The sequence below is a fragment of the Onychostruthus taczanowskii genome, unplaced genomic scaffold (assembly GCF_017590055.1).
Source record: "Onychostruthus taczanowskii isolate IOZ18803 unplaced genomic scaffold, ASM1759005v1 scaffold18, whole genome shotgun sequence".
In the NCBI taxonomy this organism is placed as follows: Eukaryota; Metazoa; Chordata; class Aves; order Passeriformes; family Passeridae; genus Onychostruthus; species Onychostruthus taczanowskii.
Window position 1 is genome coordinate 738,980 of NW_024499017.1, and position 16,669 is coordinate 755,648.

General features: G+C 37.5%; 1 protein-coding gene across 1 annotated transcript in view; it reads right to left on the minus strand.

The window, feature by feature from the left end:
* Positions 1-739: 739 nt before the first annotated feature.
* Positions 740-16,669, minus strand: part of ITFG1 (integrin alpha FG-GAP repeat containing 1) — a 71,998-nt gene continuing 56,068 nt past the window's right edge. The window contains exons 14-18 of the mRNA XM_041400628.1: positions 16,539-16,617; positions 7,336-7,460; positions 6,388-6,470; positions 4,654-4,771; positions 740-1,279 (exon numbers count right to left, since the gene is read on the minus strand). Of these exons, the coding sequence (XP_041256562.1) occupies positions 1,220-1,279; positions 4,654-4,771; positions 6,388-6,470; positions 7,336-7,460; positions 16,539-16,617 (465 nt within the window). The 3' untranslated portion in view covers positions 740-1,219. The remainder of the gene's footprint in view (positions 1,280-4,653; positions 4,772-6,387; positions 6,471-7,335; positions 7,461-16,538; positions 16,618-16,669) is intronic.

Genomic DNA, 16,669 nt, shown 5'->3' on the forward strand with positions numbered 1-16,669 from the left:
GACCCCCTGCACACGGAGTGCCTTGACAAGCAACACTTCCAGTTTGCTGAGAAAGATGTTCTAGTTTATCAAACACTATCAGGAGTGCAAATTAACTGATGCAACTGCAGAATTAATAGTGTAAACTCATGTAAAATAAAAGCATAATTATTCCCAGAGATTCTTTCAGGATCCCAAGTACACTGAGCAACCGTAACTTTATCACCACTTTAAAGATTTAAAGGTGAGCAACATGTCTTCTGTCATTATTACAGCGTTATGAAATTTGGGCATAGCAGTGTACATAGAAAATGTGCATTGATTATTCTGAGCGTCCTATTATATTCTTAATTTAATCTTTGCACATCTCATCACTTAGCAATACATTTTAGGGTGTCAATCCTCAATCTCTCCTCAAAAATGTTTCTTTTGACTTCTTGAAAAACAAAGCCAAACAAAAAATTCCATACCTTTCTTATGTTAAAAAAATTAGTTACTTTCATAATGACATTGTACCTTTCTAAAACAAATGTAGTTATAGTTTAAATATAAAAGCAGTTTATATAATGCTGATACATTTTTATGATTTTAATTTTTTAATGCGTTGTCTTCTCAGCAGAAGTAGCACACATAAATACTGCATCTATCCCAGGATGACTGAACTCACATTACACTGCAGGTTCCTTTTGGTTCTCTAATTCTTAAGCTCTTTAACTATTGCACATATGGATTTAAACAAAGAAAAATACAGAATACTTTAGGTTAAGCACCATTTAATACAATCAAAACAATTAACGATTAAGTAATCTGAGAAACTGCACAAGTTTAATTTTCAAAAACCAGGTTGTTTTGCAGGAATGAACAAAGGACAAGACCAATCCAAATGATACAAGGTATTCTGCTCACTGAAATGCTACACTTCCTTTACATACCTTTCTATCAAATATTACTAAAGAATTGGTACATAAACAATGGTACATGCAATTGATCCCTTTACTAAGAAAAATAAATTTACAGTTCTGTTAAATAAAGGCCAAATGCTATTATATACAGTCTCTTAACTGAAAGGCCTTGTGAGACATTCAGGTCTAATTTTAATACTTCCCAAATAAATACCAGATAATGCAACATTTACAAATAACACACCAACAGTACTTTCATGGTAATAATTTTAAAAATCAGAATTTAGTCTTTCAATTAAGCAAATGAGTAGCAGCTCCTTCATAAATATTAAGGCATGTCACATAGCATCAAAATGGAACCGATGAGCCTCCTGTCGCTTCTCTCTGTCATCTGCTTTCTGAAAAATAATAATAAAAAACACTTTGTGGAATCTAGAGCAATACTGTTACAGAAATGAGCTGTCAATTGTCAGAGAATGGTTGATTTTTTTCAAGCCATTTGACAAAAGGCAAAAAGGCTTAGCAAAAGCCCCAACAATTAACTTTTAAATGATGTCAGCTTGAAATAGCAATAATCTACGCAAAATTGGCTTCTGCTGTTAATGTTCTGCTGTTGTAGTATTTACGACCCATTATTTTCTGTTTTTTCTAATAATGCTTTTTAAAAGGAATAATTCAAACCTGAGAACTGTTTCCTGGTATCCATTTTGTCTACATTTTAAATAGAAAATGAAATTACTGTGGACTAACTGTAAATGTAATTTATGTTACACGTATGAAGAATCTCATTTAAAAAACATTCTGTTCAATACAACTTTAGAGCAAGACGGCAGCTCAACCAACAACTAACAGCACCAAGTAGGTGAAAAATGTTCTGTGTCTTTTGTTTGCATTATGAAAATGTGAAGTAGAATGCATTTCCCTGCTTATTTATGCAGAACACACACTGACCTGCTGAAAGAGTGAGTTGGGTGGTGCTTGGAAAAAAGCAGCATATTTAAATTGTACCTAGAATTCATGTCACGTGTCAAAACATGTCCTCTCCCACATGTCTCCTCTCGTGTGCTAAAGCACTTAACAGAGGATGGAAGCATTTCTTCAAGATTCTTCAACACACAGTGCAAACTTGTGCTTGTGTCATGACAGATAGTATGTGTAAATCCCAGCATGAGAGAATTTGGCAAAGCAGACTGAAATGCTTTTTAGCTTGCAGAGATCCATGTTCTTTCTTTTTTGGTTTTTTTTAAGGAGTAAAATGAAGAAAAGCCTCTCCAGCAGGTGCTGCGTGGGCATTCAGAACTGTGTCTCAGTTGATAAAAATACACAACAATTGTGGCAGAAATCAGTGCCCGTCTTCTGCCGTGAGAGTTCATCGTCTGCATTGGCTCAAGGCCAAAGATTTCCTCATTACACAATGTTTATGTGTGATAGCAACTCCACTGGATTAAATATGGATTTTACTGCATTTTGTAGCAGCAGCAGAGCTGTCACTGAGGTTTAAGATATATCAGTCTGGCTTTTTTGGCAGGGACTTTATCAGTGTCAGTAGTATTTTGGATGTCAAAAAAGGGGTGGGAAGAAGGGAGTGGCACACTCTTTCCTACACTGAAATGCTTGTCACATTCCACAAAATTTCATAGTCTCACTTAGAAAACAATTTCCACTCCATTTCTTGAATGCTTCCTGAAAAAATTATTGCTTCAAATTTGACAGTAACTGATACTCTGCTGGATCCAGCAAACTCTCTCCAGCAGTATTTCCATCACTGTGCAGTGTTTCCACGACCAGCCTCATGACCCCAAAGCAAGTTCTCAAGAATGAGAATAAGAACTATCGAGGGCTGTAGCAAATGTACAAGACTGTATTTGTTGTAAGATGAATAATGGTGTCAATTCTTCCTCAATTTCTCTTTCATTTAGTGTCTCAAAACTAAAATCTAGTAACAGAGATTTCAAAGCTTTTTTTTTTTTTCATGCATTCAAAATTTCTAAGGCAAGACAGAGCAACACCTACCCTTAAACCCTACAGTTATTTCAGTACTCCAATACCTGGCTGGCAGATGAGGGTGTAAGAACTACTGTAGACAAAGGGCTCGTGCTACTATTTATCTGCAGAGGTCAAAGTCCAGGATTTATTTAAACTACTGAATAAAACACTGCAGCTTACGGACACATACATTCTCTGGGGGAAAGAAAAGATTTTAAGTGCCAGTTCATTCCCCCTTCCTTTCTTTGCTACATGTACTCCAGAGATCTGCAAGGGACAGGCATTTAGCCAGGAGAGTATTTTTAGGAAAGGATTGCTGAGAGACAGTAAACTAAGAACAAGCTTAGAAACAAGGAACTTTGGAGTTCAACTTTACACATGTCAATGATGCACAACACAGCCTCGGTGAACATTCTTATCTGTTCAATATCTCAACCACTTCTAAACACCGGGAAGGTAAAAATCTATAGGAAGAATATAGGAATTAACACGTTTGTACAATGGTCTGAAAATACACACAATTTGTCCAAATATTTGTGCCTATTTTGTGTTGCAGAGTTGGAAATGAGTTTACAATATAACCAATATACCACTTCATTCACACACACCTGGGACTTAAAACAGCTCTAAAAGCACCCACTCTGGGCTGAGTCCTTCCTTACACTACAATGCTTGAATTCTTGTATAAAAACTGTTTTGAATGTTGCCATTAAATCTCCATTTCTCCAGATGCAATTTTACATAGGTAATCGTTCCCCAACTCAAAGTCCAAGCACCTTTTCTGCTATTCTTGTTTGCTGAAGATGCGTTGGAGAGAGAATTAAACCCAGGCGGTGCCCCGCCCTGGGCTACAAGTGAGCAGTGCTTTCCTGGTACAGCAGGACACGCCAACGACAGCCATCACAAACTTTGTATTTCTTTCCTTTGTGTGTCTGAGTCCCAGCTTCATTATTAGCTGGAGACTGTATTTAACATTTTGAAGAGTGAAGACTGACAGACAACTAACATTTAAATATGAAGCATGCGCAAACTTGTCTGAATGTTTAACAAGGTCATTTTATTTCCACCATCACAAAAACAAACACTTATACCATGTCAGAATGTGCAGTAATTTTATCTGACAGCTAAGATTATGGTTTGGGTATGTAGTAACATTTATTGGCAACTCTGCCAGCTGGGTATGATTGTGAACTGAGCATAGTTAAGAAAAATGGGAATGCATTTCTTTTGTGACATGAAAGGTCCCTTTCAAAAGGCTTCTTCAAATCAATGGGTTTCTATACCCTGCATGTGTAATTCAGACCCACAGAGCAAAGCAGCCAATATGCAGGATTGACTCCCTATATGTTCCTGAATGCTAATGTCAGTGCAACCAGCAAAGCGGGTTCCACAAAAAAGACTTTCCCCTTGTTTTTAGGTTGCCAGCAGAACTCAAGGTAAGTAAACTGAGTTTATGTTCCCTTTTCCATAACAGTTCTCCTTAAAACTGCAAAATGGAAAGCTCAGATATGAAACAAAGTTGGCTGATTTAAATTGGAAATAACAGCTTAATGGAAAAAAGGAAATGAAGAGCAACACAAGCTTAAGTGTCTTAGAGCTTAAGTAAAAATAATGCCAATTTTTAAACTTGTGGTAAACACTGAATTAATAGTAACATCTTTTGCGACAATTCAGTCTGTGTCAGAAGTTATTATACTGTAGGAAAATGTAAAAAAAAAAAACCCAATGTACAGGTCTGTAAAATATTAGGGAGTGTTAAATAAAATATTCTAGTAAATTAGCTTACCTTTTCTTGCCAATGTAATATGCCAATTATTGCCAGGATGAAAACACAGACACCAATTAAGGCTATAGCTGTTAGCAGTACAATGTTACTTGGGGTCAAATACAGCTTGGCACTCCAGCTATACAAAAGAAGAAAATCCAAGTAAACATTAATACCCTTCATTAAGAAGCAGAAAACAGATTTTACTTACAAAGATGAAGAGAACCTGTTTGGTTAAGACAGGTGACAACCTGATCTACAGAAATGAGCAGCTCTATTTAGAGAGTGAGGCTTAATGATGTTTACTTGGAAATATATGGCTTAATATAATTATTTTTCAGCAATACCATGTCTAAGTACAGTTTCTGCTTAACTTTTCATGAATGCTATGGATATCCTCAGGGAATTAGCTTTTTCTCATTAGGAGATTTATCTCCTGCCCTTGCCTAGGATGAAGCAAAATGCATAAGGAAACCTTTCACAGGAATGCCTAGGGCCTGGGGACACGGAGCAGCAGGGGAAAATAACCCTGGACAATTTTTCTACCATATGAGAAGCTCCTCTAGGACAGTCTCATGGGTCCAGTTCTCTTTTTCTGAAGTTTACCCAGGGACAGTTGCAGTTCTAAACATAAGCAGTTGATTATGGCTGAAGATCAATAAAATTAAACACTTTAGGACTCCTGGAAGACATCTCTCAAATCATGTGAGGTCCTGAGGCCCAGGGACCCCCTTTTTGTACTACAGGCTTCCTATCATGGGAAAGCTGTCAGCAGCAGGCTCTGGGTTGAGGCCTATCAGGAAATCACATACCTATGTTAAAAAATATATAAATTAAGAAGCTTTTGTTATGAAATTGGACTTCTTCTGGGGATTCCATCCTCTGCTATTCTACAATGTCCCTAAACCCACTTTATATGAAGGCAAAAATAGTTTAAGGATACTATAACAGAAATTGTTTTGCATAACACATACCTTTAAATACCTCAAGACTGTAACTAAATTTTCATCTGGCAGATGTTATTTCTGTGGTTGTTAATTAGCAACTCAAGCAGCACATCACTTCTCCACTGTTATTTGTTCTCTAGTAAAATTAACTGCTGAACTGATGTCAGAATCATTTCTGCATGATAAATGCAACTGACCTCACTGGTAGATCAAGCGGCAAAATGCAGCTGGAATATCTGACTAATGTTTTCCCTAACAGCAAAAAGAGAAACACGCTCTCTTTCTGGGAGAAACATTTTAATTGCAAAGTGAATTCTATGTTCAAGCTCTCGTGCAACCAACCCATTCACCTTTACTTAAAGGCAAACATTAATTCCTGTAGCAACAGCTACTGCATTCAGAAGGGCTGAAGCAAAGCTTTTCTATAAAACCAGACAGAAATTGCATGTTTGGTGAAACAAAAATGCTTAATTCAACCATTACTATGTTTATAATTTGTCACTGAGGATGTTGTTAAATCTAGCAAGTATGTTATTATTTACAGGAGTGGAGCTAGTAATACATTTTGATTGTTTGTCTGAGCCAGTAATAGGTTTTTTTTTTTTTAATAGATTGTTTATGGGCACCATCTGAGAGGCTGTGTAAATACCTGAGCAGCATTTTCAGCTCCAGCTCAGCACTGACCCCCTGCCCTTGTTCTTCAGTAACTTTCTATATAAATAACTATTTCTAAACCTACACATAATGCCTAATTTACACTGTGTATTAATGTAATTTTGGGAAGTGCAAATCCAAATTATGACATTACCTTCGAGGAACATTATGAGGATAGGGAATGACTATAAGCTGGGAGTTTGGTATGATAGCTGTCCATTCTTGTTTTCTTATGGACTGAAAGAAAAACAAAGGCTGTGTCAATTCCTAACAAACCAACATACTTACAAACAAGCAAAGAAATTCTCTGTTGAAACATACGAAAGGAGAAATAAAAACATTGTGGGTTTTTTAAAAACTTTAAATATAAAAGATTAATTCCTTTGTCTTTGTATAAAGCTGTTACTATGAAAGCTCCAAAATGCTTTAAAACCCATCCCCCAAAGTAAAAAGCAATATAACTTGCTGACATAAAACACAGCATCTGCTTTAAAAGTACAAAGCAACAATATAATAGGGAAAGAAAAAAAGAACTGATTCTACATAGGAGGCAGGCAAAACAATTATCCAAATCAGAATTTGGCCCTTTTGAGTGCCTCACTTTTCAAAGTAATACCATCAGATCTTCAGAGACTGAAAATGGTAAGGACCCCACTGTTGTGTTTCATGTGAAGATTAGAGAATCACAGCAATCTCCCCCCACCACGGCAGTGCCCATGGCTTTATCACCGGGGCAGAAGGGAGTACATGAGCCCCAGCCCAGCCACGGCAATCTGGGAAAGCCCTGCAGCTACTGCAGGCCACAATAACTGCCCCCTCAGGCCTAATACCCATTTCCTCTACAAACAAGCACTGAATACCAGTGCTAACGTTTATAGACAGTTTCAGTCATCTTTCGGTTTGATTTTGCCTTCAGAGTTTATACACTCCTCAAAAAACTGGGCAAACTGGTCCTTTTGGGCAAAAGTATGCAAAATTACTTCTTTGATATTCTTATTTCAGAAAATGAAAAAGAAGTGTCCCAGCAGTATTACCATCCAAAGTCTCTCAGGAAAGCCGGCACCATAAACAATTAGCTTGACAATCTTAAATGCCAACCAACCTTTTCTCCTAAGGGCCGAGGGATGCCAACGTACAAGTGGTCGAGGAAGTTGGCGCTGCGGCCCAAGCCCAGCACGTTGTAGGGCAGCTGCAGAGCGTAATGTGCTGACTGGCTGAGCTGGCCAGCTGCAAGAAAGCAGAAAGGAAGCCCAAGTAGGTATTTTAGGGGAAAAGAACCCTAATCAATCAATCAATCAAGCAAGCAACCCCCAAACTACCAACTTGCTAAACAAGTACACATTCCCCAGTCAGTAATAAAAATGTTTAAAACTTTTCACCAATTGCGTGATTATTTAATTCTTAAAGTTCCACATTTCCAAACTACCTGAGTACTCACTTGGAGAAGAGCTTAAATACTTTACATGTTTAGATAAGACAATTCTTTTGAGTACCATTTCTATGTTAACTCAAATCTCCATTATTTGTTACAAGCTGAGAAGAAATCAACTATCTGCATGTATTTTTATATGATTAGTGCCAAGCTTCTTGCCCACTGATTTACAAGATTAGACTCAACATGTGAAGGTTCACTTTAATTCTTGTCAGTATTAAACTGTAATTACTACTGTCACACAATTAGCTAAGTAAATTCTCGTGAACGAATTTTCAAAGAATAAATTAATTTACTGAAAACAGGACTGCAGTGGTTGCAAGTTAATAATAATTACAGCAGAAACTGTAGATGGAAAATAAGATTCTTGGTTTCCTGGAAAAGGTAGTGGGGAAACAGACAAGTGTTGCAGTATCAACATGTTCACCAGCATCCACTTCCAACGTATCCAGGTATTCTATTTAAATTAAAAAAAATTAAAATCTTCTAATAATTTAATTTCTGGCCAACAGATTCAGATCTTGTGTGGGTTCTTTGTTCTCTTAGCAAGTGAGCTGCTCCCACAGCAGGAACAGTATCAGCACCTCAGAAACACCACAGTGAATTCAGCCTTCACCAGATTGAACAGGAATGAGTGCAAGGGACACTTGACAAACACAAATGGGTTTCTGTGACCAACAGAAACAGCTTTTCACAAGAATGTGATTTACTCAGTATTTTCAGAGCATCAGATTTCTCTCAGTTTTGATCCCTGATATAATTCTGGTTTCAGGCATAATGTAAGTTAAACAACAAAATACAACAGAATGTGAATTAAAGAACAGTAATCCATATTTTGTAATGAATTTACAGCCAACTCCTTTTTACCTCTCCACACGCCCATCCAAGACTTGATTCAGGAGGCAGCACTTGACCTCAGTCCACCAGCTGTGGGCCAGACTGGTGACACAACATTCTGCACAGCTGTGCTGAACACAGGGGCAGGAAAAACTCCTAACTCACCACTACTTCTTTGGCAAAGCCAAATATCCTTTCAAGACAAACCAAACCCACCCTCCTGGCATCCTGGAGATGCCAATAAGTGCAAGCATTGGCTCTGCTTTTGGGAACCTCCCTTACCCACCAGCTCTTGAGGAAGCCACTTGCCTTATGCTGTCAGGCATGTTTTGAAATAGGCCTGTTTAATCAGGAGGTAAATGTTCTTTATTATTGTGTGTTTAGAATTATAACAACTCTATTTTAAAAAGCAAGATAAATGTCAACCGAGATCTGAAAAATCAGCTTGATGCAGTTATCTTTTTATTAAGCTAAAATGCTATTAGCAAAAAGAAACAGTAATGGTCTTCCTAAAGATTATACACATTTTAGATTTATTTTTTCCCCACGTAGAACCATGTAATGAGCAAGCAGACAAGAAAATATTTAAGTTGGATTTGTACTTTCAGGTCTCTGTTGTGAGAACAAGGTGTACTGTGCACATTGTTGGGTAGATTTCTCGATTACAGAAGATGTGGCACAAAGCAGTGACTGAGCAGCTTTTCTCTTTAAGAACAGGGATTTTCCCAGGAAGCTGAGAGAACACAGGATAGGACAGCATAGGGTTTGAGTCCTGAGTCTGTCCCTGCCTTGCCAGTGACTTCCCTAGCATGATCTTGGCTAAACTGCTCAATCTCCAGGTGTCAAAATCCAAATCTAAAATGGGAGTAATTCTCAAAGTACATAATATCTGACTCCCCCAGTTACCAATATACAAGTAGTAAGGAGCAAAGGTGGGTGTATTTAATTTGACTTGGTTATAGAAACAAACCAGATGTGTTACATGATCATGCTGCAACATAAAAAAGATTTCCTTTTAGAATTTTTTCACTGATGCTGCATGCTGAAGGACTTTCCTCAAAAGAACAAGGTACTGCTGTAACATGGAAAAGCTTTTAGAATTACTTTTGAGTGAAATATTTAGGATCATGAGAAGACTGCAACTAAGATCTTGCTTTTTTCTTTCATCTTACAAATGAAATGAATGTCAACTAAATTAAAGAGAATAGAAGAAAATGTCATATACTGTGTGCAGTCAGCCTTAAAGAGGTTAGAGAGTCACATACTGCAGCTAGAATTCTTAAAGCACTGAATAATTTCATGGCCACTAATGCTGGTTCTTATGCCTATTAAGGTAAGGATAATGAAATCTTATGCTTCAGGATGTAAACAGATCATTTGCAAAGGTCAGAGAGGAATGTTTTCTTCTACACAGCAGGCAGAAATGTGCACACACCTATTTTTTTATTTGCTTTTAAAATTGGGAAGTATTAGCTAAGCAGGATGTTAGCATGTAGAAGGTTCCAGTTTACTAAAGCTGACTAAGCACAGGAGAACTTTGAGACTCTTCCTTGCTTTCCTCAGCCTATATTTATCATAAATTCTGTTTGATGCTTACTGAAAAGTTCCACATAGAATTGCAACCAAGTAATTAAGAATGACAACTGCTCACCTGAGAAACATAAAAGCCGTGAGCCAAGATGAAAAATAAAAAGAGAAATTACAGAGAGCACTGTCAACAGTTTATTGACATTATCTGGAGTTCCCAGATACTGTTAATTAATTTACTTATGAAAATATTTCAAATTTAATTAAATAGCAACCATAGCAATTTGCCCTCTTGTAAAACCACTGGAAACAGCTTTCTACTTGTTCCAAGAAAATCTGAAAATAGTTTTGCATCTTCAAGGAGGAAAGTGGGATTTATTTCTTACATTCAAATTGTTCTTTAGCTTTTTCGAAGTCAGTGTAGGCAAGATGGAGGACGTGGCTGTTGCTTACAGTTTGTTTTACTTCATCAGTAGAACTGTTACTATAAACAAGACTTAGAAAACCTTCTCCTGATCATGTTACACATGATTTTTTTTAATAAGTTATTTAATACTATGTCTTTTGCCTTAAGTGTCTTGTTTCAAAAATGCCATTTCAAAGCATGCAGATATCATGGGCTATGGTACTGGTATTAGTGCTGGTATACATATTCTTGTTTTAAATCATAAATAATTAAGTTTATTGCTTAAAAAAACCTTGGGCACAGTAAAATCCTCAACATTTTAGGACACGGTTTTCTGTGGTTTCAGCCTATCGGAGATCAAATTTGTAAGAAAAAGCTAATGATGTTGGGCAGCCAAACCTCACAAGATTTTGCAGAGTTTGATATTCAGAAACCATTCAGGACCTTTTGGAATCAATCTCCTTACCTCTGAAGCCTGGCATATAAAATTGGAAGCAATTCGTATCATTAACCTTTCTAAAGCCTTGTCTGAAAACCAGAGCCATGTGTTGTCTGTGACACATCCAGTACTTGTTCTTTTATACCTGAATTAAGTCATTTTCCTTCTGTTTCCATTATGCTGATGTAAACTTGCTGAAAGCTCAAGGGTAGCCTATTCTCCCCTGAGCTGTACTGAAATGTCCTCAACAGCTTACTTCAGGCTGAGGAATTTAACTTTGTGAGGGGAAAGTAGGAGCAATGCCTTCTCTTGTTTAAACAGCACTGACAACACATGGTACTGGATTTAGGAACAGCCTCAGAAATAGATGCACAATACTGATAGTGTTCAGTCAGTTTAAATAAACTTATTTTGTGAAATAACAGCAGAACGTGCAAGATCACTACACAGAACTGAAAGACTAATGGAAAATCTGATTTCAAACTTGTAGCTTCCTGAAGTATTCCTTACAATTCTTTTTATTATGCTTTTCTTAACAAAATATTATTTGCATTTAATTAGCCAATTAAAAGCCAATCTGCATAATTCAAAATTCAGTAATACTATTTAGGATTCCAAAAGTCTATCTTTTACTCTCAGACTGGCATGCAAATTCTTCTGTACCATCACCTACCTGAACACTGAGGTTAGCACATGAATGCATTTTTTTATATAGATTAGATAAACACATGTATCTTAGGAAAAGTAAAAATTTGTCCAAAACCTGCCATGCAGAGGTCGCACGGATTGCTGCATAGCTGGGAGCAACACCCAGGCAACAGCTGGAACAGGGCAGAGGCAGTGCAAGGTTTGGGTGTGATCACAGTGACTGTGTGTCCCTTCCCTGCACGGCTGGAGCACTGCAGTGATGCTTCCTCTGCTGCCACTGCCAGCACTGGGCTAAAGTGCACTGAGTAATTCCCCTTTTTTTAAAGCTGGCAGCTCCTTTTATTTGAAAATATGCCAACCACTTACTGGTGGTAAGAGAAAGGGAAAATATAACTGATAGTAATGAAAAAGCCATGGATTGTGCCTAAGAATTTACAAAGAAGCTTTCAGGAAAAAAACCTAATCTAACAAAAACCTAACAACTTCAAACTTGGAAGCTTCATAGAAAGTTGGAGAAACCCATGGATTGTGCCTAAGAATTTAGGCTGAAAGCTGAAAGAAGCTTTCAGGAAAAAAACCTAATCTAACAAAAACCTAACAACTTCAAACTTGGAAGCTTCATAGAAAGTTGGAGAAATTGAATTGCTTGGCTTTAGTTGAAAGTTTTACTTCAGTTCCTTTCATATTGCCTTTGGGGGTCACTGGTTGGAAAAAAGAAATGTAGTGGTCAAAGAGTTCTGTTTCTGCTTAAAATATGCAATGGTAACTTCATTTTTCTAAGGGCTGTGAGTTCCTCCCTGTATTCCCCAGCTGGTTGCCAATTTTCCTTAGTCCCCCTAATAGGAAATTCCAGATTAATGCAGTACACAACTTCACCTCAACCTTGTCTGCAATATCTTGCTCTGGAGTACCAGAAATAACATGGGAAAGTGAATTCAAAGTGCATTCTCGGGATTTGGACACCAATGATTGCAGTGCTGCCAACCTGGGACACCTCTGCAAGCCCAAACTCCAAACCTGATGCTTTTTTATGAGAATATGTATTTTTATGAAAAATACCTTTACACCATAAAATTACAGAAGTAAAACTGGTAACTTAAAACCCCGCAACAAGAAAATTATCATACTGCTGATAGGGGGAAGCTGTGTCATTTTTAGTGTCCAAATATTGCAATCAACATTACAAGTTCAAGTAAGCTTTCTAAACAAAAGAGAGTTATACAGAAAAATATACTGGAAGGCTACTCCTACCTATAGCAAACAGGAAATCCCTCTCATGGAATGCAGCTATTCAATTATGAAATTATTCCAGCTTGTTCCATGAATACATTCTTCTTTCCATGTAGCGGAATTCAACACAATGAATCTTGCAGAGTCAAATGGCCATTGAAAATAAGGTTATTTTGCCTTTTTTTCTGGTACATATTGCAATGTTTATGTTTAAATTCACAAGTATAATAGCTGCTAGACATTTGTGTTCACCTCACAATTCAATTTAGTTAAACAGCAGGAGAACTCAATGCAACAACAGGGAAGAGTAAGCAGATTTCAAAAAACCAGAAGGGCACGACTTCACAGCATGTGAAAGGTCATTCTGCCGTGGAAGGTTTAAAACAAAACAAAGCAAAGGCAGCAAAATGAAAGAGCTCTGGAATGAGAGCTGCAGAGGCCATCAGTCCACACAGCTTCACTCACACAGGTGCTTAAACAAATTATGACTTGATCCGTATCAGCCATTCAGTGAAGTTACTCTTGTCATCTTCCTGTGGATATGGAGCTTTGAGGAAACCTGAGGTATTTACTGCCACCTGTTCCTGGCCCACAGAATTAATATGTTTGGTAGACACAAGCTGCAAGTATGAGCCTATTTATTTCAAACTCTATCAGTATATTTTTACTTTGGGAGAGAAAATTCAGATGTGCATAGCACAGGCTGAAGCACAGAAGATATTCTCCCAAGACAAGCCTGGAAATGTATATGTAGAGCTGAAAATCCTGGCTGACACTCACACTTTACTGTGGGATCTCCTTAAAAATAACTCCAAAAGAAAGACATGGATCAGAAAACACGACTTAAATTTGAGTTGGTGTACTTCTTCCAGATTTACATGGGACCTGGTCTGACCTCAAGCATGAAATTCCTTAAATATTTGAAGAAGTTGTTGCAGTTGATTTTCCTCTCAGGAAGAGAAGGTCTGTGGAGATATTAACTGCAGATGTAAGGCCCAGCACTTCTCCATCCTAATGCCCATGTTGGCAATTGCTACTCCTTGTAGCTAATTTAACAGTATTTCTTGTAAGACTACAAGTGGATTCAGCAATGTGAAAGTAAAAGCACAGAATACATGCTAATTATTATTCTGCTATCTTTTAACAACATACTGGAATGTTAATAAGAGACAGAACAATTCTAACAATGTTTTTAAGAAAACCCTCATAGTTATGCAAATTCCCTGTAGTTAAGGCTTGGCAGATCAAAGAACCTTAAAATGAATTCGATAAGGACAGCCATATGGGCCTTTTTATTTGACTTTTTGCATGAATATTGCCTGCATGAAAGATGCCATAACTCACAGTGAAGTCCTGCAGGATTTAGGAGATCAGAAGCAGAGTGGGGGCCATGGCTTTGAGTACTTCATGATGTATTTAAGCCCAGGGCTGGAGGGATAACTTAAGGTGATTGGTTGCAGTGGTCCAGCCAACAACTGTTCCCCCACTGAGCGCAGCCATAAAGGCAATAAATAACAGCAGCTGACTTTGGAGGGGGACATGGAAAGGAGTGCTGAGTCTCCTTTCATCAGAAAAAGAACTAGTTTTACTCATGTTACTTCTTGGGAAAGGGATTAATTATTTTAAAATTTGATTAGCTCATTACTCCTTTCAGATAATTTAAAAGCTTCAAATATGGATTCTCCTGTAATATTACATAATGAAGGCAAATAAGTTGATGAAAATTAGTTTTAAAATAGCATATAGATGCTATACAAATAAAAGCTTAATGGAAAAGTGGAATAAAAGCTTAGTGGAAAAGATGTTTTGTAGGTTTATACATGGACCAAAAATGATGATAATATCATTTGATATATCAAATAATGTATCTTGATATATCCTGATGACATCCTGGTAGTCAAATAGAAGATGATTGTGATGTAATGGGCTGTTTTTCCAGACCACAACCTATATAGGCCAGTAATTGTAGTTAGAATATTTACTGAATTGTACAGATAACATTTGCAAGAGAAGAAAATCTAGCTACAAACGTAATGTAATACCTTCAGAAAACATGACTTTCAAAAGTTCTTGCAGGAATTATACACACTCAAAAAAATCTATTAACTTATTAGTGTTGAGAAACTGATCAAAGACAGCATTAGAAAATTCCCTGTAGCAACTCTGCTGGGGTCATAAATACACTTGGAATTCATTACTGTTATTTCATAATGTCAGGACAGAAAAGGAAATTCATCATGCCTGGACTCTGTTAGGTTTTTATTATTGTAAATATGGTAGCTGTGAAGGGAATATAGCAGTATTAAATCACATTTGATAACTGTTAGAGTAAACAGTAAAACACTGCATTTCTGGAAGAACTGCCCCTTCGCCCCACCCCCTGCCCCCCCCAACAAACAAAGCCACAACCAACCAAACTCAGCAAACCCTAAAGAAAAATGTATTTGCTTTTGTTCTTGGGAGAGAGAAACAGAAAAAGATTTAGGAAAATTACACATGAAATAGGTCCAAATTTTAAGCTATTTTTTTTTCCATTTGTATGATGTAAATTGTTCCATGACACAGAGGTAGAAAAATGTCTTTATTTAAGCATGCACAGAAATGCTAGAGTATCAAGATATGTTTTTTGCAGCTATCTGGTTTGCATTTCAGGACATCTTCTTTCTCTTTAATTCCTCCCAGTTGGAAATAATAGTCCTGAGCACACTACTCATGGTGAGAGCATTACCAGTGATTCAGATTGACTCAGGACCTTAACATGTCAGCATTTTCTCCACTAAATGATTGTTTTTATTGAAGTTAGTGTTATACAGAATATAATCTGGAACTACTGCAGCCATTTTTCTAAAATCAGAGTTTAATTTGAAATGAGAGTGGAGTGACAGCTACAGATGACTGCACTTACTGATCATGTTCAGCTTATGAGTTTGGGATTTCTGCCTAAGCAAGAAATGAGTCCATTATAGTCCTAAGATTACCAGTCATAAATGAGACTAATAAACCACATAGTACAGTCTCCTGTGTTTTCTAGAAGCCACCAGCACGCACTAGGAAGGCAGCAGAAACCCCAGGATATTCTAACATCAGGCACTGCCTGGACCACAGCCTAATGGATGATTCTCTCTTTGGCTGCTTTGTTTTCGGACTCCTGCAAACCGTGGCACCTGCACCATCTCAGGCCATGAAAGCTTTAGTTCCAATACGAGTTGCACCAAGCACCCCTTCCCCTTGATTTTGACCCTGTTACCTGAAGATTGATTCCCTGCAGCTCCTGCATGACCTGAAAGGACACAGGCATTCCCCCTCCAGCTTCCTCGGGCTACTCAGCATTTGATTTTGTGAGCTGCCAGTTGTAGTGAACAACTCCAGACAAATGCATCCTGTGTGTCCTGAATATTATCCTGATCCTTTGTCATCTGGCTACTAGGATTGTATTGAGGTATTTCAAGGCCACTGCTGTTTCTTAATACATAATTGCTTAGGAAGCAATTAGGAGCTTATGCTGTTTCACAAACTGATGATATTTTACCCAATGATTTTTTGCTACAGCCAACTGTTCAAACCTAACTGGCACAGGACAAATGAAAAAATAATGCAATTGCAATGTCTGTAATAAAAATGCAATCTGTAAAGAAAGAAGAGAACGTTGGGGGGTTTGGCACTGTAAACCAAAGGCACCATTGAAACTATTCCCATTCCCTCTGTCACCTTTCCAGCTCCTTAGGTTACTGAGAAGCACAAATACAGACAGACTGTGCCTTGGTATTCCCAGTGAGTTTCTCTTACCTGATCCATTTTTCAGGTATCCATTTGCATCTACAGTGGTGTACATGATGTAAGGACCAGGCTGATTAACTCCAAAGGGCTACAAGGGATAAAAACCAAAGAAAAAGGCAGGCACTATTTTAGGAACAGAA